Source organism: Stegodyphus dumicola, chromosome 12 (assembly GCF_044657685.1).
Source record: "Stegodyphus dumicola isolate Sdum_Otavi_A_Nest chromosome 12, ASM4465768v1".
Taxonomy (NCBI): domain Eukaryota; kingdom Metazoa; phylum Arthropoda; class Arachnida; order Araneae; family Eresidae; genus Stegodyphus; species Stegodyphus dumicola.
This window is the reverse complement of record NC_140779.1, coordinates 36524242-36551817: the sequence shown is the minus strand read 5'-3', so window position 1 is coordinate 36551817 and position 27576 is coordinate 36524242. Positions and strand designations below refer to the sequence as shown.

The following is a 27576-nucleotide window of genomic DNA, read 5'->3' as shown; positions in this document are numbered from 1 at the left end:
AGAAGTAAAATAAATGAACAAATTTCTATTTTTAATTTTAAATCTATGTTGTGATTTCAGAACATACAGACAATTATCCAGTTACAAAACCTCAGTTACCAATAATAACGTCACGCCCTCTTCCATATCCATCAAAATATGTGAAGCCTCGAGAAGCTTGGGTATGTAACTTAGATACTGTGGAAGAAGAATTGTTGGGAATCATAGATTTACACCCATCAGTTTTTGGAGTGATGCCTAGGTAGGCTTTAAAATTCCTTTTCATGCATTTGTATGAAATATTTTAGGCACTAAGAATTTTGTGTTTTTCTCAGATCTGAATTCAAATCTGGTGCACATTTTTCTATGTTTTGTCTTTTAGTTTTGTTTTAATAGTGAGAAATTTATTTGAATTTTTATTTTGTAACCTCTTAACTGCCAAATTATTTGCATTTCATTGCCAAAAACACTAGTTATTTTTAATTGTTGAAATTATATTTTTTTGCTAAATAAGGACCTAATATTTACAGAAGTGTTGTATGATGCATAATAAATTTAGCATTTTTGCTGCTTTCTGATTTTAGGCATCCTCTCACTTTTAATACTTGGTAGACCTGCCCTGTTTTTATCTTATTTTTCAATATACTTGTGACCAGGGCTGTGGAGTCGGAGTCGGGGAGATTTTGGGGTAAAAGCAGTCGGAGCTGGAGTCGCTAAAAACAGGTCGACTCCGACTCCAGTTTTTGTGGGACAGTTTGAATTTGAAATGAAATTAAAATGAATTGAAAAAAATTAATGACAAGCTGAGTTATTATTTTTATTTATGGACTATATACATTAATAAATAGTTATTTTCTATTTTACTGACATATTCACAAATAAATATAAGGATGGATGTGATATTTGCCATTGGCAATTAGACTGATTCATTTAGTTGCAAATCTCAAAATTTAGGTAAGCAGCAAGAACTCCTAAAATTGATGCCATTCATAGGAAGCGAGCAGGAAAAGGAGCAATTATTGATCAAACAACGTGATAAGGAAGTACATATTTGATGATAAAGAGTTTTTAAAATTATAACCTTTTTTAGTAGATAATCCTAATGTTTCCCTAACAGAAAGACTGTGAAATGATCTTGCAGAATTGGAAAGTCTTCTTTCTACACTGTATATAGCCACAAAAAGCTGCAGCCTGAAGAATTGACAGGAGGCGAGAATGGAAGAATGGGATGTTTGTTCTTTCTGAAATGGAAGGTTTATTGCAGAAGGAATCATTTCTTCAATAAAGAAAAGAGAAACTAGTTTGCTAGACAATGAGATCTTGCTGGGTTCAATATATGTAGATCTGAAACACCGAATTTTCTTGGATAACGAACAAATTAAAAAGGCAAAGAAAGTCATTTATGAACTTTCATTAAGAATGAAATTATTCTTAGAACAATTGGAGAATTCAAATCAGGACAGCCAAATTGCAGACATTGCAATTGAGTTTCTATCATCTTCTTTTAGTGATGAATTAGATTTTAAGAAATATTTTTGGATAATAGTGAAAAGGCTAAGGCAAAGTGAATGAAAATAAAGAGCCAAGAGCCTTTAGATATGAAAATGAAAAAATACAAACAAGATTTCTACATGGCTTTGAGAAATAGAGAAATATGATTGCACTTCCAAGATACCTCTTTTAGAACTTATAAAAATCTATCCTGAAAAGTTAAAAGAAGTAGCCCTAACAGTAACAGCTCTTCCTCCTACTAAAGTTAGTGTGGAAAGACTTCTCAGCTCTGAAGTTTATCAAATCGGATCTATGGGCCTCCAACAAAGAAGATCTTGCTGAAGCTATACTGTTTCTTAGAAATAACTAATGCCAGTTTTTCTATTTCATAATAAATGCTAATTAATATAAATAATTTGCTATGCCATCAATTTTTTTTTCTGTAGCATCTATTACTTATTTTATATTAAAAAAATAAGCTGTAACCCATGTGTATATGTTTATATGTATATATATATATGAGGGAGTCAGAGTCATTAAATTTCCAGGAGTCAGAATCAGTTATTTTCCCTACTGACTCCACAGCCCTGCTTGTGACAATAGCCAATCCACATATACATTTGCCACATGCATGTTTGAGTTCATTTAACTTTGCACATTTTACATTTAACCATCATTGTAATGAACAATACCCACATAGCCAGTGGCGACTCATAATAAGCACTGTGGAACTGCAGCACCCCCTATTTCCACTTATTATTATTTTTAATATTTAATACAGTGTGCCCTTTAGTCTTTAATTCTTTCTTTATACTTTTACAATACATAATCCTTAAGCTTAATGTCAGTAGCCATCCACCACTTTGTGAAAAAGGTACAAAAGTCTGTTTGGAACTGCGTGCTTCACAGTTCCAGCGACGTAGTGTTTGGCTGTTCTGCGCATGTGCAGACAGAAAGCGGCATGCAAGCCGGGCAGAGAGAAGAGCACTGTCGCTTTTGCAGTGCCGAAATTCTGGCATGTTGATGGGAACGCGATTTCTTTTTACTCTCTTTACTTCTAGAGGAATACCGCGCTTGTGGTATTCCTCCACAAGGTGGAACTTCATCATACGGACCATAAACAGAGTTCATGAAAATTTGCAACCTTTAAAAAATTGCCTTATTGAAATTCAATCAATATCAAATACAGAACAACAACAAGAAATGAAACAACTGCTCCTATTGCAACAGGAATTTAAAAATATCTAAATGATGATAATTTCAAGTTTTGGTTAGAGCTTTTTTATCAGATGCCTCATGTTGAAATAATATATAACTCGTGTTTAAAGTTAACCTCATGTTTAAAGTTAACAAATATATAACAAATTTCAAAACTGCTATTTTAGAATTAAGAAACTCAAAGTACTGCGAGAATTTTTCAAAGACACTGATTCCAGAAGCTAAGAAAATATGTGACTTTATACTATGTATTGATATAATGCACAGATATTCTTCCAATAAACACTTAGCAGCTGCTAAATTGTTAAACAAGAAATGCTTCACTAGTTTTAGGAATGAACATTCTACAGAAGAAATAGTACTGACCACTGAAACTTATCCAATGATTGACAAAGAAAAACTTGAAACTGAACTAAAAGTATTCTATTGTAGGTCTGATATCCATGAATACTGCAAATTAATTGAGCTATTGAACTTTATCTTCGAAAATAATCTAGATGATGTTCTTAGTGAAATTACGAAACTGATGAAAATTCTCTTGAGAGTTCCCATGACTACATCAGAGGCAGAACGCTGCTTTTCAACATTGAAAAGAATGAAAACTTTTCTTAGAAGCACTAGGAATTTGGAAAGACTAAATGCACTTGCATTGCTTTCAATGAAGAAAAATTTCCTTAGTTGTCATCCAGAGATCAAGGAGAAAATTATTGATCTTTTCATTCAAATTAAAACAAGAAGAATGGATTTCATTTTTAAGTGATTAGACAAAGATTGAACTGTAACAATATTGGTTAAGTCGTTAAGAAATTTTAAATTTTTTTCTTGTAAGATTTCACGAAGTTTAAAAATAAATTTTCTTTTTATACATGTTTGTTTCCTTTCAGACAATTTTAAAACAAAGGTTAAATTATTTTGTAACAGCACCCCCATTAACTTTAGCCACGAGCCGCCACTGCACATAGCTGTAAAAATATAAATGTTGGTCATAAAGATATTTTTCGGTACTTTTCCGTTTTGCCAGCGCAGGTGCTAAAGTCTCCAATAATGGTACAACTGATGCCAAACGCAATATCCTCGCTGGTAACCTTTTACGCCTCATTTTCAAAACAAGTAGCAGCCATTTCTTATCAGATTGTTTCTTTCAATACTGGCATACATACATGGAATTTTTACCCGGATAGTTGAATTTTATTCCCTAATACCATTTGCGGTAATTAAGTCAATTAGGATGCAATCAAACCACTCACCCGAAGGTGAAAATATAGAAAAGGCAAAGTCGAGGGTTAAGTTCATCAATTCTAATGAGAATTCACTAGCAAAGTAAAGCACTGTGGTTTTGCATAATTTCTGAGTAAGCTATTTGTACGAATTGAAATAATTCTTGCATTTAAACTTGTATTCCGAACTAAGATTTAACTTGAAATTAACATAGAGAATTATATTTTTGTAGCGTAGTTAACGTGAGATGAGATCACTTGGGGTCTAGGGATAGAAACCAGTGAATCAGGATGTTGAACCATGAAAGCATAGTAAATTCTTAAATGTCTTTTTACAAATTTATTGTCTTTTACAAAATTTTAAACACTATTAAAACATTATTATGCCTTCAAAATAATAAATTCTTAGAACTAACATTTGTTAACATTTTTTTATGTGTATACTGTGTGTTTTCGCCAATAAAGAATGCTTGGCGAGATTTGCGCCGGCGAAACGGAAAAATACCTATTTTTCTTTTACCATTTTTCTCATTAAAAATTCTTCTTTTTAATATTAGTTATAAACAGAAGGATATCCATGAATTGTAAAGATAGCTAGCGAGCATTTTACACCATTTCACAAAGTTGTCAATGAATTGGCTAATTTCGTGGGAGTTCGAATAATCAGAAAGGATTGAATTTATAAGTACTGAACTGTCACTTCAGGTTCTGCAGACTGCTTCTGTGCAGTGCTCGAATATATTGTTGGCATTGTAAAAATTAACAGTTAATTACTAATTACAATTGTATTAATTACTAACTGATAAAATAAATTGTAAGAATAATACATTAAGTTTAATTATAGTATAAGTCTAGTATAATGCATTTGGAAACATTAGTTTAACCATAAACCAGCCATATAATCTTCATTAAGTCTCTTTTCTTCTAGTTTTTTCTTTTGCATATGTATATATATTTTTTAAATAACAATCTGCACACTTTTTAGAACTGTTCTTTTTTTTTTTTTTTTTTTTTTTCTTTTTTCTATTTTTCATTTTCCCTGTATTGTCTCTTACATATATTTTAAAGATTGTCATTGAAGGTAGTTGAGTTGAATGCAGATTTAGAACAGAGATAGTTTAATAATGCAAAAAACATACATTCTAAAGCAAATTTTTCAATATTTTACATGATATTAATTTTAGTTTCTAAAAGGTTAAATGCATTAAAAAAACATTAAATATTCTTTGTTTATCAGTACATGCATCAAGAGAAACCATTGAATATTCATGAAAAATATTTAGCTTTTTTATGCATATTAAATAAAACAATATTTTAAAAGAGATACTTTTATCTACTCGCCTGTCTGTTTTATATGAATATAAAAAGCAACCTGTAAGAAAAATACTGGAGTGTTAACATGTTAAAGGTATTTGCATATTGTTCCTAAAAATCTAATGTGGGATTAGAACTAAACAAGAGTTATCATTAATGTATGATTGGTTACCAATCATTACACATCATGTAACATAATTAATACCAGTATGAATCTATATATATATGATGAAACATGAATTTTAATTCATATATTTAATACAGTTTTTTACATAATTTTCTTTCTTATACATGTTTTTTCCTGGATGAAGAGGTAGCTTTATTTGTTTTTAAAATGATTTATTATGGCATATTTAAGATTATTCTTGATTTTGTAATTTTGCATATAAATTTTACTGTAGACAATATCTCATTGGTAATGTCTAATAATATGTAATGCAGTTTGGCATTTTTTTTAGGAGAGGGAGAAAAAAGAAAAATTGGTACTATTCTGTTTTGAGGACTGTAAAAAATTGCAGCGAAAATGTATGCACAAAAGTGCCCATTTAACAGCGCCCCAAATCTAGCGTACATGCTGATTTCACATAGTGTAAGTTTAGATAGTTCTATATAAGATGCAATTGAAATACTAGTTTAATTTTTAAATCCTTTTTTGATATCCTATGGATTTAATAATTTGGGAATTGCCCATGACGAAAAGTCTGCAATCGAATTTTTTCGAAGAAAAGGCATCATTCATTATAGAAAATTATGTTTGAACAACCAACGAGATGAAATGATACTTTAGTGATAACTCGGTAGTGAAATAGCGATGCAGGAATCCATTATGTTTAGCCTTTTTTTATATAAATTATAATAATGATCTGAAATAGTTATTTACTCTTATGCTTCCATTCAGTTATGTTTAACATTTTTTATATAAATAATAATAAAAAAAAAGCATTCTATTAAATTAACCTTTCATATAAAGTAAACCAATAATCTTTAGATAGTTATTTACTATTATACTTCCTTTCTTGCGTTAGGGTTGCCACAATTATTTTTGGCAGCACTTGCATCAACAATAGTTTGGCGATTTTTTATGGTCCTCAAAACAGAATAGTACCAAAAAATTTTATACTAGAAAAATTTTTAAGATATATAATTTTTATATTCTGAAGTGTGTAATGCATTGCTTTGCTACGATGTTTATTTTTTCTTTGCTATTCAATTTTAGGTTAGATATAATTTTCCATAACTATCGCTGGCAACAAAAGTATCGTTTTGTTGTAAGTATTTTTATAAAGCATATTAATGTTTGCATAATTAGTATAAAAAATTGTATAAATCTCAATTAGATGCAATAATGTACATCAAATAAATCCATTTAATTTTTTCCTGTGTAATTTAAAGTAACATGTAAATATACATATTGTTATATGCATACGAGCTTGTAATAAATGGAATGCAGACATATCCAATGCTAGCTTGATAAAATTTTATTTTACCAAAGGGAACACTTTACAGTTCTAGCTGTTTTCAGTATCACAGAGCACAATCAGTAATTACACTTCTACTAAGAATGTTAAACACTGTGCAATGCAAAGTACATCTAAAGAGGAAGCTCATATGTAGATATCTGAATACTTCATTATTGACTCTGAACTTAGAACTGATGTGGTGTCCAGTTTTATATAGTTTTCCATGATTTCTAAGAAATCCTTAGTTCCTACCATTTCTCAAAATTACTGGAAGGCATATGAAGGCCAGATACAGTTATAGTTACATATGGGGATCAATTACAGTTATTCAATTATAATATCAATTATAGTTATTCAATTGCAATACCAATTATAGTTATACATAGAGCAAACCCAAATGGTCGCCAAGTTTGGCAACTAAATTTAGTCACCAAAAATGCCAACTTGGTGATATCTTATCAGTTTAGTGAGATAGCCATTTACTCAGTGTTAAATAAACTTGCCCTTGTAATCTTATTTTTCCTGCAGAGCTTTATCTCTTTCAAGTATTTCATGTTACATTGTACAAAAAAAAAAACTACAATTTCACATATAATTTCACTAAAATTATTTATGCACAAAATTCATAACAATATATATTACTATTATATGATTTTCTGTAGCTTTATTTTTCTGTGTAATGTATGTTCATTGTTCTTGGAATATGATTTACAATTCCTCTTAGTCAAGCATATGCCAATAAAGTGCTAAGTTGATAAAAATGAACACTTATTATTCCGTTTTTTCATTTGCTTTTAGTCAGAGTTCTAAAGTAGCAAAATCTATGCAAAATAATTGAGCTCGGTTTGAAAAAAGTATCACTGCTGAAAAAAATTACAATGAATTAGTTTTTATATTTTAAGTTTGGAGCATGGAGTTTTCTGTTAAAAATGTTGTGTATTTTCTTATTAAATTTAATAAGGATAGATTAAATAAGCTTATTCATGAGGATGCAATTCAACCCACCAAGGAACTGGGACTGTAATACGTGCTTTTATGATACCATTATTTGTAGCCTTTAATCACATCAGCACTATCACTTACTTATACATAAATAAATAAGTGGAAGTAAAAGAAGTGTCTCAAAACAGCAATGTGATCAATGCAAAGCCATTGCTTCCATTAAATCAAAGAGGCAGTCCAGGTAAAATGTTGAGTGGTGACATGGTCTACTTCTTTAACATGACTCAGTCACAAATCTGATCAAACTGATATTCGGGAGTAGAGTATACAAATTTTATATTGAAATCTTTCTGTGTGATTCTAGAAAACTTTTATTTACCTTTTATGTGCTAAAATGCATGTGTAAGATAGGAATTTGAAATTTTATTATAAGATGTGATTAGTACAGTAAGAATTATGAAGTGTTAATCTTATATCATTAAGTATTTTTTAAAGTATATATAAGGAGATATGATTAGGTTTAATGATATGCTTTTAATAATTAGCACAAGTAGCCATTATTTAGCATTAGTTTCAATAAAAAGAATCTAAGTGAATTTTAAGCGATAGCAACCTTTCAAAAAATGATCTGCACTATCTGAATATCACTGCAAAAGCAAAGGTATGAATGTACTTAAGCTTTGGTCCTCCTTTTGTTGAATTTATAGCAGCTAGGTATCTTGATAATAATTTAGTGAAATGTTCAAAATAAGGAGGTGGTGTTGCCATCCAATTTCCCAAACATATGTGTAAAAAAAAAAAAAAAACAGAATTAGCTCTATTACAAATTAGGGAAAGATATTTTTATCATTATTAGAGAACATCTACAGATACTAGTAAAGGCATATAATCTCAAATTCATCTTTCCAATATATCAATATTATTTTGCAGTTAGATTGAGATCGAGTAGTTAAGAGAGTTATTTAAGTGTTGAAAGAAATATTGTTTGATTGTATCTCAAGCCAGTTACTATAATTTCAGGTAGATAAACCACAGCTTATATGTGTTGAAAGTTGAAAATTTAGGTCTGCATATCTTCCAGGGTGGCGTACCTGAAGGAATTTTATTTTTCTCAGTATTTAGAACTTTGCTAGTTTACATCATAAGTTATTCACAAACCGTACACTTAATGTCGAATTTGCTACAACATTTTAGCTTTATACACACTGTCAGGTTGTGCTAAGGCTGTGCAACAAGTTCAAACTTGTGTTCAGACTTTCAAATTCACTATGGTAGGGTGTGTTCGGTGTAAAGACATTGTAATGTATGTATTCTACTGAATCCCATGGTTTTATCCGCATTTTCTGATGATCATCTTGTTTTTAATGCTGCAGTTACTGTTATTTTGCCAAGTTCCATCTTCATTCTTACACATGTCTCGCTGCTTTGTGTCTTGCTTATTGTTTACTTGTTACAGTGCTTACTTTATCGCTTGTGCATGTTGAATTTTTAAAGTTATACTTGAACTACTTGAAGAAAAGTTATACAACTTCTTTTTAGCTTTTGGCAATGAAGAAAACCACTGAGATTAGAAATTGAGCTGTGTGTCTAGAGAATTTCAAGTAGTCGGAAAATGCATTCGGCGGTGGAAGTCCGAATAAGAATTAGAGAAAATGCCTAAGAACAAAAGATCTTATCAGACTGATATCATAGCCTGCCCTATATTGGAAGACAATTTAGTCAACAGTTACAATTTGCCCCTATATTGAAAGACAATTTAGTCAACAGTTACAATTTGCCTTCAAGCAAAAATAATTCGTCAACAAACTGAACATTAAAAATTTTGTTGGAGGTTTTCGTTGTTTCAGGTCCATGAAAAGGCTTATGAAATGAAAGACATTATCAGTCATGGAAAGAGAGAAGGGGGGAGCTGGACAGAAGCTTCTCCCAAAACATACATCTAAGAAGAGCAAAATTTGAATAGAGGGCAGATAATTAATATGGATGATGTGCCTTTTACTTTTGACTGTCCTCTTAGTGGAATTGTTCATTCAACCAGGGCTGTGGAGATGGTAGGGAAAATGACCGACTCCTGGAATTTTAATGACTTCGGCTCCTTCATATATATGTAAACATATACACATGGGTACAGCTTATTTTTTTAATGTAAAAGAAGTAATAGATGCTGCAGAAAAAAAATTGATGCATAGCAAATTTTTTATATTAATTAGCATTTATTATGAAATGAAAAGACTGGCATTAGTAATTTCTAAGAAACAGTAAAACTTCAGCAAGATCTTCTTTGTTAGAGCACAATAGATCCGATTTGATAAACTTCAGAATTGAGAATTTCCACACTGACTTGAGTAGGGAAAAGAGCTTTTACCGTTAGGGCTACTTCCTTTAACTTTTCAGGATAGATTTTTATAAGTTCTAAAAGAGGTGTCTTGCAAGAGCATTCATATTTATCTATTTCTTCAAAGACCATGTATAAATCTTGTTTGTATTTTTTCATTTTTATATCTAAAGACTCGTGGTTATTTATTTTAATTCGCTTTGCCTTAGCCTTTTCAATATTATCCAAATATTTCTCAAAATCTAATTCATCAGTGGAAGAGGATGATAGAGACTCAGTTACAATATCTACAGTTTGACTGTTCTGATTTGAATACTCCAGTTATTCTGAGAATAATTTGGCCCACCAACGGCCGAGCAGTAAAGTCGCTGAACGCTGGTAGTTCGGTCCTAGGTGTGAATCCCGCGAACGGGCTGGCTGCATGGGTGTTTTCATGGTTTTCCCCATGTGTAACATGTATACGAGCCAGTTTCCCTTAGAAAGTCCTCCACAAAGGCATCCCTCCCCTTAGGCAGATAGGCAGATAGCCCTAGTGTGCTTTGCCATAATTAAATACACTACCACTGAGAATAATTTCATTCTTAATGAAAGTTTCATAGATGGCTTTCTTTGCTTTTTTAATTTGTTTGTCATCCAACAAAATTTGGCGTTCTGGATCTACATATATTGAACTCAGCACGATCTTATTGTCTAGCAAACTAGTTTCTCTTTTCTTCATTGAAGAAATGATTCCTTCTGCAAGAAACCCTTCATTTCAGAAAGAACAAACATCGCATTCTTCCAGTCTTGCCTGTTGTTAATTCTTCAGATTGTAGTTTTTTGGTGGCTATATATGGTATTGAAAGAAGAGTTTCCATTTCTGCAAGATTATTCCACAGTCTTTCTGTTAGTGAAATAGTAGGGTTATTTACATCTTCTGAAAAAGTTTTAATCCTAACAACCACTATATCATCAAATATGTCCATTTCGTTGCTCCTTTTCCTGCTCGCTTTCTAAGAATAGCATCAATTTTGAGAGTTCTTGCTGCGTACCTAAATTCTCCAATGAGATTAGTAACTAAATGAATCAGTTTAATCAATAATGGCAAATATCATGTCCATTCTGCTCCCTTATGTTTATTTACTAATATGTCAATAAAATGGAAAATAACTATTTATTAATGTATATAGTTCTTAAATAAAAATATTAACTTAGTTTGTCATTAATATTTTTTTTCAATTCACTTTAATTTCATTTCAAATTCAAACTGTTCAACAAAAACTGGAGTTGGTGTCGATGTGTTTTTTTAGCGACTAAATATCTACTTAACTCCGACTCCACAGCCCTTCAACAGATGGAAAACTATTTCTATATTAACAACTGCAAATGAAAAGACTTCTTTTACTTTTGTTTTGGGTTGTATTGCTAATCGAGAGAAGTTAAATCCCTTTGATAATTTTCAAAAGTAAAATATTTCTGAAAGAAAACTCCTTTAAACAGGTCACTGTACGTTGTGCCAATGAAAAAGGATGGCTGTATGAAGAAATAATGTGTTATTGGCTGAGAGAAATTAATTGAAAAAGGAAAGGTGCTTTTTTCCAACCTTGGGAACTCGTCACAACTCTTGGACTGGATTCAATACGATCCCATTTAGTGGATATTGTAAAATACAAAGCAAAAAAACTTAGCATTGATATCACAATGATAGAAGAAAATTTACAGCCACTGGATCTCACCATCAATAGAATTTTCTGGTATGAACTACGAAAGCAGTGGAAAGAATAGTTGAGCAGCAGACTCAGTTCCTTTACAAATTCCAGATGGATGAGAAAAGTTTTGTCTGAGGAAGTTATCTTGCGGATCGATAAAGCATGGCAGTCAGTCTGAGCTGATATGATCATTAGCTTTCATTAAAATAGAAATGATCGGAAAAATATGAAAATGAAGGTTGCGATGTTGAAAGGAGTGATTTATAAAGCGGAATTTTAATGTGACCTTGATCGTCATTTGTTAAGTTTATTTAATTCTTACGTTGATGAGATGGATTTTGTATAAATGAATGTAGTTTATTTTGATTATAAAATTCTGTTTAATTATCTACAGTTATGTTGAATATGTTACAGGATGTTCTCAATCATGACTACACCAATATGGAAAGGAATTACTGAATAAATGAATATTAAGTGCCATTTTTAGAATGCTTTATTGTGGCATATATGGCACTGTGGCTTACCTGATAAACTTTTTATTGATAATTTTTTTAGTCAATTATCTGGTGTGCTGCGATTATGCCAGGATGGCTTATCTACCGAAAGTTATGGTAGTTTATTATTACTTAGCCTTATCTTCTTGCATTATCCTGGTTCTTATATATATATATATAGAGAGAGAGAGAGAGAGAATTGTTTATGCTTATGATTTATACCTGTTTATTAAAATTACACACCGAATTTATTTTTTAAATCGTTTTGCACTTTGGCATCAAAACTAGTCCTGAAAAATTTGTAAATATAATGCTGGTTTTTATTGTTTGACTTCTAAAATAACCTATTTAGATATTTAATATATCAGAAGTGTAGCCATGAGAATAATTTTTTGAAGTTTCCCTTTTGTAATAGTATTTTGTTAGACTAAAATTTTAAATTACTTTTTAGGATTATGTCACCGAGTTATCCAGGGCAGAAGTTCCAGGAGGAGGTCGTAAGCCTTGGCCTCAGAAAGGAACTGGCAGAGCTAGACACGGAAGCATTCGATCACCTATTTTTCTCAGAGTTAAGTATTTTTACATTTTTTAAAATACTTAAACACTAGAAAGTTATTTATACTTTAATAAAATGTATTTGTAACAATAGGAACTGGATATATATATATGTTAGTATCCTCATCATATATCTTTCTTTAATGTTTAATTTGAAACATATTCTGTTATTAGAATGTAATATTTTATTAGAAAATTCATATTTCCCCCTATATTAAATTCACATAAAATATTTATATTTTATTACAGTCATCTCATACTCTCTGAAACAATAAATTATGCTCTCTTGATGTAGCATTTTTATGTCGAATTTAGTAAGAGCTTTTAGTTTGATGAATTTATCAGTTATTTGCTTCATATGTAATAAATAATTTTATTAGTATACAAAAGAGAATAAGTTTTCTATGGGTTGCTATACCACTTATATATAATGACCATTAAAAAGTTTCACGTTTATTTGATATTCATTAGGGTATGGTAAGAGAGATTACTTCTTTGTTATTATGACTCCATTTTGTAAACATTATTAAGATTATTGATAAATTGCCAACTCGCACCATCTTCAAATGGCCGACAAGGATGATCATTTATATTTTGCTCCCAATAAGAAGCATTCTGAGTAAACTATGTGTAATTTTTTTTTTTTTTTTTTTTCCATATAAATGTTAACAATTCATAATTACTCAATTCCTTCATTGTGAAAAGAGCTCCAAGTATGCCAGATATTAACTGAGTTTCATTTTTCAAAAACATTTTTTAAATGTTTGATTTACTGTGAAGTGTGCATGATACTATATCTTTCTTTCAAGGAAGAAATATTTTTACCTCTTGTTCAACTATGCAAAAATGGCAATTAAATAAAACTATGTATTGATAAAAGCATTTGGATGTGCAATATGAGAAGTTGCAAGTGAAAGAAAAACATACATTCTGACAACTGTTTTGGTGGTTTCAGAATATTGTTAGTAATAGTGCAAGAGTTTATTTATTGTTGGGCAGAGTAACTGATGTTTATTGTGTGGTGGAAGAAACAACTTGCCCTTTACAAAAATGCAACTATTTTTATGAAAGTACTATATTTTCTATATCTAACCCAACAACCAAGCAAGTGATTAGGTGGCTCTGAAAAAGTGTGTACGTGAATGAAAATTTAAGCAATTATTTTAATGTGTTCTTATCATATGTAATATATGATATTCAGTGTATTTGTTCATGATATGCAGTACATCGCATATATTTTTTAACTATCAGTATGTATTTGTAAATTAAAAAGTCTGTATTTAAATTCCGACGGTTTTCAGATTTTGATAGTACTGTGGTCTCTAATTGTTAAGTAAATAGTGAGAATGATGACTATGAAAATATGGTGAACTGGATAAATTAGTAATTTGATATTAATCTTCCAGAAATATCTACTCTTAAAGGTTAAACTGTGAACCATGATGTTTTATTGCAGTTTATGTAAATATAGTAAAATCTTTCATAACCGTCATCCGGTAAACTAGCAATATTGAAATAATGGCACTTTTGAAGTTGTGAATTTAAATCTGAAGTTTAGGTTAATGAGATACAAAATATGTTGTGGGTTAATAATTTGAAGACTTGTATGTGGGAAACATTTGTGTTATGTTTCTTTTGTCCAATGTAACAAACCATATCCAACCAATGAATTATCCACAACAAAAAGATGAATTAACTACCAATCCCTTATTATGCATCAGTGTGTGCTCTTTCAAGGTAATGTGCATGGCAGTAACAATTCATATTGAAAGATTTTTGCTTTTGCTTGGAAAGTTGGAAGAACAGTAGGACTTTATGTCATTGTTAGTGTAAATTGTAGCCTATTTGTAAATGATGGGTTGGAGTGTTGAAAATTCTCTTGGTTCCAGTGCCTGTCTGCCATCTTGGTTGTAGTTACATATTTGGAGAAGCTTAGTATTAGCGTAAAGGAGATGCAGGCGTGGGTGGATGTAGATAATTCTGTTCTCATCACATGCTTTTTATATGACTACAAACTGATCTGGCATTCCTGGTAAAGGAGAAAGATGATCTGGAGGAGGGAGAGGCTGAAAATGAAGATGATATGCAGAATAAGAGAGGTACATGGAAGAAAGCTGATGAAGGATGGCAGATTTTCATAAGGTCTGTCAACAAGGTTTATCTGTGGCAGTACATGATATTGTGAATTTTCATTGCATACGTATCAAATTTTTAAAACTCCAATGACAATCTTGTAAGCAGGCCGAATTTCAGGGTTATGTATTGTATCACTCTAAGAAATTTGTAATTTTCATGTGATAGCCTACATGGTAATTTTAAAGCATTTAATTTTATTTTTCTGAAATATAAAACCATGTTTTTAGTTTTAAATAATCTTAATGATTTTTTATATTATTTATTTAATATTGGTTGATAGATTAAAAAATATAACCAATGCTGCAATTACTATAGCTGGTATCACTAAACATGAACAGGCAATTTCTAGAAATATCTTCAATTATCTAGAAAAATTTCTTACCAGAAATGATGAGGTCTAGTTGCTGGTAACTAAAAGAGATTCTATTGTAATACATTCCTCTATGTTAATGAAATGCTAATTAGCAGCAAAATGTTAGCACAAAATCTAACTAGAGAGCAACCCTAATGATACATACAGCTTCATAAAATAATGACAGAACACAAAAATTAACAGAAATGCAAAATAGATTTAATAGCTAACTTTCAGATTGCACGTGAAATTTTAAAATCGCTGATGTGATTCAGCACCGCCAGAATCATTTTCTCTTCTCATGCAGTCATCACCATTTAAATGAACAGTTATGTGCAGTAGCGATGCACTGGTGTTTACTTTGCTGCTTTTTGTCACACTGGTGTTTATTTTGCTGCTTTTTATGTATTGCATCCCATATCGGGATCAATAAAGTTCTATTTGTAATTAAGTTGCAGGTGTTCATATCTGACAACTGTGAATTCATTTGCTTGAACAGCTAAAAGTCTAGGAGAGAAAATTATTAAATTGATATTTATTCTGCCTGCTCATTTGATACCATGGGCTACTCATGATACGATATAAATAAGTTATGACATTTTAGCATACGGTTTTAGCTGGTACCCAGTTAGCAAAAAAAGAACCAAAAAATCTAGTTAATCTCAAAAGTCTGGTTACACTTTTGATCATGTAAGCAGCCCACTAAATGCATTTATTTTCTATGATTTTCCTGGTATTTAAAATAGCAACAGCAGTTCTAAAAAATAATTCCATATTTTTTTAACTAAATAATATTTCTGTGAATTCGTTATTTAAAAAAATGTAAATTAATATTCAACATAGTTGTATGTATACTCAAAGAATATATTAAAAATTTGTGACTGAATTTTATTTTCAAATTGTAATTGTTGCTTTTAAATATTTTTAGGTGGAAAAGCACATGGTAAACGAGGTCCTAAAACAACTTTCTATATGTTACCTCGTGCAACCAGAGTCTATGGTTTGACTTCTACTTTATCTTGCAAATTTGCTCAGGTGATAATTTCTGGTGTTATTTTATTTGTGTAACAGGAATGTTGTTAGTACAGAATTGAATATGAGATAAATAAATATTAACCATTCATTGTTTTTGATTCTGATATGTTTTAAAATCTAAATATTGTTATTATTTCTTCATTTTACAGGATGACTTGGTTATTGTCAATTCGTTAGAAATCCCAACCAATGAACAAAAAGTAAACTTCTTTCTTCTATTATTATTTTAAGAATAAAGTTATTGTCAATTATACCTTATATGGAATTCTTCAAAAGTCTTTATCGTGTATTCTTAATATATCAGCATTCAATTGGCTGTTAACTTTCTGAAGCCGGTTGGTACAGCAGTTGTACCAGGAGAATGACTTCCTCTGACGCCGGCATTGGTACAACTGTCGTACCATGCATGCCCTCCTTATTTTAGAGAATCGCCTATCTGTAGATCTCTGGGTGGTTCATTGTCGCTGCTCAGAGTAGCCGCTGGCTACGCATTATTTCCCTCTTCTTATCAGTTTGGCTACATTTTGGCAAAAACCGCAGGTTTCATCTCGCACCAATATACTTGAAAATCAAATAGAGACCATCTCTCTCTCAATCTGTCTCATAATTTTAATGATAATTGTTTTAGTACTGACTTTTGCTATAAATAAAACGTCAGCGATTTTGCACGCTCTTTAAGCTTACCATATTTAATGTTTTTTAATCATAGCAAATAAGAATAGGTTAATATTTTAGATTTAATACCCTTCTAGAAAATAGTAAAACCGCTTTTATTGTTTACTTCCTTTTCATACTTATGAATAATAAGATTTTATTTTGACATTTTTTTGTGGAGTGCATAAAAACCTTAAGATTTGTTAACTCTTTCAAAGTGCTTCTATTATGTAGGCAATTTTGTCTGATTTATCAGGAGATAAATAAGAGACAATTGTATGCATAATAGTTTTTGTGATTTTCATTCATTCAGTGATTGCTTTCAATGATTTTCATTGATTGTAAATTAAATAAAATCAATTTATCTTTAAACCCTCTTTTAGGATGAGATCTGCCAAAATGTATTTAAATATCAGTAAAGCTCACGTTACTTCTAAATTGAATCAAAACATCAGTTACATTGTATAAAATTTCGGCCAGTTTTTTTTTGCTGAAATTCTTATACTCCTCAAGAGATAAAGGGAATTCAGACAAGTTAATAAAAAAATATCTTTAAAAAAGGTTGTTATTTTGTCTGTAATAAGGTGTATGTCAACTTACTATTAAATGTATGAAAATTAGGATTGGATTACGGAAAAGCACGCGAACGCTATCTGCTTAAGGGGATGGATGCTTTCGTGTAAACCTTTTTAAGAGAAAATTGCTCGCATTTACGTTCCTGGTGGAAAACTCCACATGTAATCAACCTGTTCTTCGGGTTTGATTGGATTAATTTTGTTCGCTTACTGAATTACATCAAAGCACACAACAATTACCTGTATAAGGGGAGGGATGCCTTCACGGAGGACTTTCTAAGGGAAGCTGGCTTGCATTTACGTTACACAAAAACCATGAATCCAACCCTTTAGTCAGGATTCAAACCCGAGCGAGCTGCAAGTGTCCAACCAGCTTTACTGCTCTACTGAAGGGCCCGTAAAAATATTGATAAAGGAAAAGTATTGAAATAACCGGTTTAATTTACTAACCTATATTTCTCAATCAACAGTACATAAATTACACATGTGAGGGGATTATTTGTGAATAAATAAACTATATTGCACTTTTCTCCACTATTTCATATTAGGATGGAATTATTGCATTTCAAAGTTATTTCTCATGAATTAATTTTGCTCCGTTCAGGATATTTTCAAAGAGAAAATTTCACACTTTAAATAAAAAAATACACAAAAAGATACTTTATGCAAAATTTGGTGTAAACGTTTTTCTTAATTTTGCTTTAAAAATATTCCAGGGTAACCGTTTTCATTACTGGAAGAAATATGAAAAACAGATTTACTACATTGTGTCAACACCCAGTATGTCCTTATTCTTTTGAAAACGTGAAAGATTACTCTTTCTAAAATAAATTAGAAAATATATTATGTGCAAATAGAATATTCGTTGAAAATGAAATAGACTTCAACCTTTGGATATAACGATGGTTTTAGACAAAATTTCTACCTATGAAAAGAAATTGACGTATAATTAATTCTTCATGAACATTTAAAACTGTTCTCAAAATTCTTTTGATGATTGCATGTATAGGTCATGGATTTTTTTCTCTGCTAACATAAACAAAATCCAATTTTACAAAGAAAAATTCTCATTAAAGATATACCTCCTTTGCCTGATAGTCCAATGTAATATTTGTTAAAGTTAAATGATGAAATGCAACCAATGTATCTCGGATTTTGATTTTTATATTATAATAACAAAATTATCGAAAAAAGCAGATTTAAATCTCTGTTATTGTTATATAAAGCTTTATTATTGCTGTAAGTTAATCTCAAAATCTAATTGTATTGAATCTCATTCTAATCATCTAATAAATATTATTATTATTATTTCATTAAATTAGTCATTACCATTATTTTGTTAATGAAAATATGTTATTAAAAATCGCATTCCAGCCTGCAGACTTACAAAGGTAGTCCGTATTTACTATATTTTGTTAAATTTTGTTCTCGTTTTCTAATTTCTAATACGAAAATACGTGAATATAAATGAAGAGTGAAAACAAAGTTAAAAAATTCACAAATTATTTACGAGATTGATCAGAAATAGTGAGTGAAATATAAACATTGCATACATTTTGTTCTAAATAAATTGTGCACTGGATATGCATCCAGTACTGCATATTTATTTATGCACTATTTATTTAGAACTTCATTTAAATGAAAGCAAAATAATCATCGAAAACATTGCAAATCTAGCAACCCCTCTACTAATGGGACGTAAGCGTCCAACAAACGTGTAAATTTTTCTTCATCCATGGAGGGGGACTAACGACTTTTCACTAGGAAAATGTCAAAGAGGGGGCAAAACTTTTTCGGATCATGCCGGTATGAAGGCTATATTATGAGAATTTCAGCCCGGTTTTAGAAGGTTAAGCAGTGAAATGAGGGTAGTTTGTTTCACAGTAGTGAAATGAGCTTATTACATAGGTATTTTTAGGTTTTACCCTATCTATAATGTGAAAATAATCTTTGTTTGTTTTGCCATAATAACTGAATAGCCATCAGCCATATGTGATTAGGAAACACTTTGTTATGTTCTGCAGGATTTAAATATTGAATTTAATGAAGAAAGGAGTTAGTTACTGTATTATTTGTTGTTTGTTTATTCATTACAATACATGTTCAGAATGACATCCATTTTCTTCATAATAATTTTCATCTTGACTTGCACTTTTCACTTTTTTTTTTTTTCTTGCCTTGCATGTTTCTAAGTACAGAAATGTTGCCTTTTTAGCTTCAAATTATTTTATTTTAGTGTTATTCTGTGCCTGCATTGGTCTAATTCATTGCAATGCAACTAACTTAAAATATCTTCTTCTGGAATTTGTACAAAGATGTCAGATAAATATTTATGTAAGAGACTATGTGTGTATAAATAATTCATCTGAAAACTGAATATCTTGAATTTTGAGTTAGAATATTTGTAAAATTAGATTTTTGGTTGCTTTGATTTTCTATATTTTACTGCTAAACTTCTGAACTTAATTTTGACTTTTGTAATATGCATGTTATTCATAAATTTGTTTCATTTCGTAGCCATGGCTAGGAACTGAAATTTGATGTTTGCTTTCTTCTCATTATGTTTCTGTTCCTTTGATTATTTCTGGCTTTTTTAGGAATATTTTTTAGTTCGGCATTTCAGTGAATTAGTAATCATGCATATAAAACATCAAACACTAATTTTGTTTAGTGATTTCTATTGCATTTGTAGTGTTTTGAAAGTCCTTTTTTCAGTCAATGAACCCCTCAAGATTTTAATTCATTTGCAGTTAAACTGTGCTGCCAGCTAATCATATAATGATAAGAGTTTTACTGAGATAAAATTGTAATTTAAAGTTGTTTACATCTCACTAAGTGCTCAAAAGAGAAGAAACCATGTTGCAGATGATCATTTGTAATCTTCCTTTCTTCCTGTACATGGCAAAGTTTTTTTTTTTTTTTTCTTTTTCTTTTCTTTTCTTTTCCCTTGTAATAACATTTTGCAGATAATTCTTCTTTTAAAAATCATCATCATATTTTCCCATAATATGGTATTAAAGATTAGAATGAACAAATACATGTTCTGAAAAAATAAAACAAAACTGTGTGTTAATTATATTCAGAGTTTCATATGTTATTCTAGAGCTCAACATATTATAATTACAGCCAGATTTCTAAAGAATCATCTGTTATTTTGCATATTATATTTGCATATATATTTTTGGCAAGGTTTGAAGTTTTAAATATTATACTTTGAAAGCATTCTGCTGTGGTAATGCACCAAAATAAAGCAGTTTTCTATTCTTAATAAAGCCTGTTAAAAGAACATGAAAGCAGTACCTTTAGTGCATTAGTAATCAACATCCAAATGTATGATTTTCTGCCAACATTTTATTAGTTTTTCCAAACCTATGGCCTAGAAACTTGGTGACTGTGGGTCCAAAAACAGGTCAACCTCCTTTTGGATGTTCTCTGCAGAATAGAAGATAGCACCAGCAAGATGTAGCTGCAGGTGTGAAAAAAGATAGGAGTCTGAAGGAGTGACGTCGGAGCTATATGATAGGTGTAGTAAAAGATCCCACTCGAGTCTGTACAGAGTACAATGCAGACACATGTCGTATTGCATTGGCTTGATAGAACATTACCTTTTTGTGCTGGAACTCTGTTCAACGTTTTTCCTTGACAGTGTCAACACAGACTACCATCTTGTTGTACACTGTACAGTTGAGGAATTTACCTTTTTCCATATACTCTTTGTGGAGAAATACCACAGCAATCCCTCCAGATACAAAACATGATCTTTTTGCTAATCAAACAGCACTTTGGAATACTACCGACAGGCTCACCAGGCACAGACCAATCCCCCTTTTCATCCTGTGTTGTTGAAGTAAATTTTCATCACAAGTGACGTTCCGGTCCAGAATTTTGTCCTTGCATTGATACTCGAGTAGATAAGTGCAGGTTCAAACACATCTGTCCTTATCTGCATGAATCAACCAATGCAGCCCTTAGTGATTGAACTTGTACGTCAAGTTTATACAATGTGTAGCACAACTAATGGACATGACACTAACATCTAACTTTTAATAAGCTCTTGAGTGGTTGCATACTGATCTTCCAAAAGTTCTTGCAGGCAGGCCTCATCTACATCAGTAGGTTTTCCAGAGCGCTCTGCTTCTTGATTGTTATAGTCCTTGTTTTAGAACTTTCACAGGGTCATGTTGTACAACATTAGTACTTAAAGCTATACACATGGTTTTATGACATTGTGTAGCTGACTTTTTCCAACACAACTGGAAGTAAATGATGGTTCTAATCTGATAGCTTGATAGTTCCATTTCAGACACCTTGTACTTAATGGAAATGATATTTTTTCACAACTTTCACTACATAGTGTTCTAAAGTAAGTCTCTTTCTTTCAAATGCCAAACATCATTTGATGAAATATGATTAAATGCGCCAATGTGAACTGTTTATGATATTTGCAGTGGTGGGAAACTTTTGTTAAAACCCTGTATTTTTTTTATACTAATACTATGAATCCATTCAAAATGATGAATTTTGTCCCTTGGTTGAAATAGGTGTGTATAAATCATTGGTAATTCTAATATTAATGGCAAAAATAGTTTTCATTCCTATATTATCAATCAACATTTGTCTGATTTCTATTACAAGACTGCCAATATTACGATCACTTTCAAGAAAATCGTCAGTTTCTCAGAAAATATTTGCAAATCCAAGGGACATTTTTGATCAAGATAACTTTATCATATCTTTTATCTTTCTTTTATTATAGCTTTATATATCATATCTTTTACCTTTATCTTTATCATATATTTTATATAATATATCATATCTTTTATATATTTCCTATAAAACTATCATATCTTTAATAAAAGAGTATGCATCACAAATTAAAAAAGACCGAGTTATCATAAAAACATTGCCCATACTTTGCCCATAATTGTATATAGGCTCTTTGAATTACTAGACATCCATGCTGATCATAGCATCACAAGATCACATCGAAGAAATGCTATAATTCCTTAAATCCCCCTTCAAAATGATCCAGAAGTGCCCAAATTGCCTCTGTTTAACTAGTCCTAGAATAATGATGGATTATCATATACCATTTTTAGTTTAGATTTAAGTTTTATAGAAGAAAATGAAGTAAAGCAGAGTATTATAGAAAAGTTGATTGTTCCCATTCCAAAAATCTATCTTGAATTCTTCGAGTTTATCAAACTGGTGTATTGATTGTTAAATTATGCCGAAAGAGCACCTTGGAGAAATACTTTTTAATTCCTAACTTTCTTTTTAGTAACTAATCTGTTCAAAGTTTTAATTCATTGCCAACCATATTGGTTCTATGAGCTCATTATGCAATTACAGATGTTAACAGATAAAAGCTTGTTTGAACAGAATTTGCAATATAATGTTGGCTTAATCTTTTATTAAGTGGTCAGAAAAGAAAAAACTCTATTGTGGGTGATTAATTGTTAAAAATTTGTTCTTCCTTACATGACAGAAATTGCTTGTCTTATGGTTTATGATTTCACACTGTATAATACCCTCCTCCAATAAAATTATCATGTTTATATTATACATTATTATAAACTGGAATAAACAAATTTGTGTTCTGAAAAAATATCTTAATAGAGCAACAGTGCTTAGTAAGATGTTGATTTTCAGTCTTTTACCATATGTTCAGTAATGCTTAGTCAAATTTAAAAGTGAATAACTCAGGAATAATGCAAGGTAACTAAATATGTTTATCATTGTTAGACATAGCCTTGCAAAAAGTAAGTTTAGGGAGTTTCTACTACTGAATATATATCAGAATGCTTAATAAAACTTTATAAAATAAGATGCAACTCTTTCATATTCAAGTTAGAATTTATTTATTACCAGTTACTTAAGCGCATAGGGTAAACATTACAGCATTTCTAAATCGAAACTTACGGGAGCGCTTTACCACGTGCCTCACAACATGAAGTCCAGAGTAAGTGTAATCTGGCGATGCCTATCTGCTTTCTCCTCTCCTCGAGACGCATCACCACCTGTTCTCCTATGTCTTCATCCAAGGCACGCCTTTCAAGAAATATAGTCCTGTAAGATTGCTATAGGCAGCCCCCCCCCAACCAGCGATAGCGAGATTTTAGCTCCTCCAATAAAATTATCGTGTTTGTATTATACATTATTAAAAACTGGAATAAACAAATTTGTGTTCTGAAAAAATATCTTAATAGAGCAACAGTGCTTAGTAAGATGTTGATTTTCAGTTTTTTACCGTGTGTTCAGTAATGCTTAGTCAAATTTAAAAGTGAATAACTCAGGAATAATGCAAGGTAACTAAATTTGTTTATCATTGTTAGACACAGCTTGCAGAAAGTAAGTTTAGGGAGTTTCTACTACTGAATATATATCAGAATGCTTAATAAAACTTTATAAAATAAGATGCAACTCTTTCATATTCAAGTTAGAATTTATTTATTACCAGTTACTTAAGCGCGTAGGGTAAATATTACAGCATTTCTAAATCGAAACTTACGAGAGCGTTTTACCGCATACCTCACAACATGAAGTCCAGAGTAAGTGTAATCTGGCGATGACTGTCTGCTTTCTCCTCTCCTCCAGACACATCACCACCTGTTCTCCTGTGTCTTCATTCAAGGCACATCTTTCAAGAAATATAGTCCTGTAAGATCGCTATAGGCACCCCCCCACCAGCAATAGCGAGATTTTAGCTATGCCGAGGAGTAAAGTGTACGCGTCGGCCTGAGTGAGTTACCACTGTTGATGATTCACAGTTCGGTGCAGGAATAGATGTTGGCAGCATGGGAATCTTCGATTTTGCTGGTGAATCCTCTGTTGTTGGGAGGGAAGTTCTGCGATTGTTTGCAGGGGCTGAGTCTTCAGCATCTTTTCTTGTGACATATGCTGGTTTAATCCTATCGATGCTTACTGTTTTAACTTTGCCCCGTCTGGAAATTGGGACAACTTTGTCGCCTCGACTGTTCACTTCATAAGGATCTTCATATGGCTGCTGAAGGCTTTTTTTCACTACATCCGTTCGAAGAAAAACATGACTGCAGGTAGCTAAGTCTTTGCTGTTGAATACCGCTTGCTCGCCATGAGGTTGATTTGTAGGAGGTAGGAGGCATTGCATAGATTTGCGAAGCTTTCCAACAAAAGTCACTGGGTCTGGGGTTTCAGGAGTAGGTCACAGGAATTCTCCTGGGAGCCGAATTGGAGTTCTGTACACCATATTTCTGCTATGGTTGCTTGTAGATCATCCTTCCAAGTGGCTCTGAACCCTAATAAAATTGTAGGCAATACAGCAGTCCACTGATTATTGTTGTGTGCCATGATTGCGGATTTCAGCTGCCGGTGAAATCTTTCAACTTGGCCATTTGCAGATGGATGGTATGGAGATGTGTGGGGACGAGCTGTACCCAGGAACTTGGTTAGTGCATCAAAGAGTGAGGATTCAAACTGCCTTCCTTGATCAGTAGCTAGTCGGAGTGGGGATCTGAATCTGGAGATCCAACCTGTGTAGAAGGCTGCTGCAACAGTCTATGCGGATATATCTGCTAATGGAAATGCCTCTGGCCATTTAGAAAAACGATCGACACATGCGAGACAGTATCAAAAGCCTTCGTATGGAGGGAGAGGTCCTATGAGGTCAATTTGCATGTGTTCAAATCTAGCACTAGGTGGTACAAAAACACCAATTTTACTTTTGGTATGGCATGTCACTTTAGATTTCTGACACTGTAAGCACTCACGAGCCCAAGATGCGACATCTGCTTTCACTGAAGCCCAAACATATCTTTCGTCAATCAGCTTCACTGAGGCTTTTACTCGGTGTGAGAAAGAGTGAAGCTTGCTAAATACTGCTCGGCGAAATGACTGGAACAAAAGGGCGAATGCGACCACTGGAGATATAACAATGCAGAATAACTGGAGGCTGACCAATAGGGAGGGGCCTCAGCACTAAGGAGGTAGTTGCATTTCCTGATAAAATATTTTGCAATTCTGCATCATTTTCCTGCTCCTTGGCAAGCTGGTAGTAGTCGATAGCAGATGGTCTGCTAATAGTAGCTATATGAATCCGAGACAGTGCATCTGCTACCACATTATCTAAACCTTTTAAGTAGCGAATATCAGTCGTAAATTGGCTGATAAAGTCCAGATGTCTTAATGGTCGTGGAGAGCATTTGTCTTCTTTTTGCATGGCCATATATGATGCAAGAAGCTCTCTATTGTATGCACTGTATCTCTGTTGTGTCGGAGATAGTTTTTTTTGAGTAAAAAGCCAGAGGTTGCCATCCTTTTTCAACTTGTTGGTAAAGAGCTGCTCCCATAGCTCTGTCAGAAGCATCAACTACAATTGCGAGTGGGGCCTCTGATGAAGGATGGTACAAGATCGTCGCGTTTGACAGATCTTTCTTACATTTCTCAAATGCATTTGTGGTTACTTCCGTCCATTTAATTGGTCTTTTGTGGTTTTTTGTCGCTCGCTTTAGGTACGTATTGAGTATTGCTTGAGTTTTTGCAGCTTGCGGATAAAACGATGGTAAAAGTTGCACATACCCAGAAAACGTCTAAGTTCTTTCACAGTTTCTGGTTTGGGAAAATTCACAATTGCTGAAACTTTCTTTGGCAAAGGTGTGATACCCTCGGGCGTTATCATATGTCCTAGAAATTTTACAGTTGATTTACCCAAGACACATTTAGCTGCATTTAGTACTACAAAATCCGTGAATCGCTGGAACATCATCTTAAGATGTTGGATGTGCTGGGTGTCATTTTCAGATGCTACCAATACATCATCGAAGTATGGTACACAAAAGTCCAGTCTGCTGAGGTAGGGTAAACATTACAGCATTTCTAAATCGAAACTTACGGGAGCATTTTACTGCACACCTCACAACATGAAGTCCATAGTAAATGTAATCTGGCGACGCCTGTCTGCTTTCTCCTCTCCTCAAGACGCATCACCACCTGTTCTCCTATGTCTTCATCCGAGGCGTGCCTTTCAAGAAATATAGTCCTGTGAGATCGCTACAGTAAGTAAATGTTGAAAATTCACACGGTGACATTTAAAATGTTCTTCTACAGCAATAACATAGTGAAATTTGGCCTCAAAAGCTCCAATAATATTCAGCAATATCTTGCTTATAATTGTTTGAAATGTATCTCTGATACAGCTTTTCTTCATCCACATTGATAACTGACTTCAGATGTTCTTGATGTTAATCAACATTTTGGCCATAATTGTCTGAAATATATCTTCAGTGCCACTTTTAATCTCTGAAACTGTTTGATAAAACTTACTGGTAATAGATCTTCATAATAAGAAATTTAAGGATACAAATATGGGAAATATAGAAGTTAGTTTATTTAGTATAGTGATGCAGATAAGACTTTATAGATTGACCACTGATAAATCAACCTATAAAGTGATTGACCACTTTATAGGTTGATGTTGTGACTCAACAATAAAAGAACTTTGATCTGTTCTTTGTGTTAAATTGACATTTTGTACATATTTCCAGTTGAGATTCATCATGATAATATGTTTTAATTATAAGCATTCAATCAGCCACTGAGGTTATCTCTAAAACATCTAAATTTCATATTGCAGTTTTATTTTTTTAACCCTTTCTTTTTTCAATTATAATTTAAGTGTGATATTATGAGTGTGTTCATATTTCGACGTTTATGAATCTTTTTAAAATATTGTATTATCAATCTCTAGAATTTTGGTTATCTTTTGTAGTTATTTTATTAATTAAATAGTATTTTGTATTTCAGTTTATTGAAGAACTTATGGAGCACAGGCGTTGGGGAATTTCTGTGCTTTTTATAAATGAGTAAGTTTTTTTTTAATATCTCTTTATTAACAGTAAATAATTGTATTGAATACTTATCATAAAATATTTTGTTAAAATTTTTATATGATAATTTTATCTTCATAAAATTTTTATTTTAATTTTGGCACTGGGAATCCGTGTGAGAAGTGCTTAAAATTAAAATTTAGAGAATCATGTTTTAAAGTTTTTTCCTTTTTCTGTTTCAAATATAAATTTTTCTTTGCTGATCCTATTAAAATATATTAAAATTTATATTGAATTAGGTAATCTATAGATTCTATAGATTTCTTTC

At 31.8% G+C, this 27576-nt stretch overlaps 2 protein-coding genes across 14 annotated transcripts in view; one reads left to right on the top strand and one right to left on the bottom strand.

The window, feature by feature from the left end:
* mRpL4 (mitochondrial ribosomal protein L4) overlaps positions 1-27576 on the top strand; it is a 137824-nt gene that overhangs the window by 86933 nt on the left and 23315 nt on the right. For all 4 annotated transcript variants that reach the window (XM_035370311.2, XM_035370313.2, XM_035370314.2 and 1 more), the window contains exons 4-9: positions 61-241; positions 6436-6487; positions 12590-12707; positions 16110-16216; positions 16366-16416; positions 27226-27284. In XM_035370311.2, the coding sequence (XP_035226202.1) occupies positions 61-241; positions 6436-6487; positions 12590-12707; positions 16110-16216; positions 16366-16416; positions 27226-27284 (568 nt within the window). The remainder of the gene's footprint in view (positions 1-60; positions 242-6435; positions 6488-12589; positions 12708-16109; positions 16217-16365; positions 16417-27225; positions 27285-27576) is intronic.
* Positions 19506-27576, bottom strand: part of LOC118198593 (uncharacterized) — a 52140-nt gene continuing 44069 nt past the window's right edge. For all 10 annotated transcript variants that reach the window (XM_085827628.1, XM_085827630.1, XM_085827623.1 and 7 more), the window contains one exon: positions 19506-26727. In XM_085827628.1, coding sequence (XP_085683754.1) covers positions 25295-25789 — 495 coding nt within the window. In that variant the 5' untranslated portion in view covers positions 25790-26727 and the 3' untranslated portion in view covers positions 19506-25294. The remainder of the gene's footprint in view (positions 26728-27576) is intronic.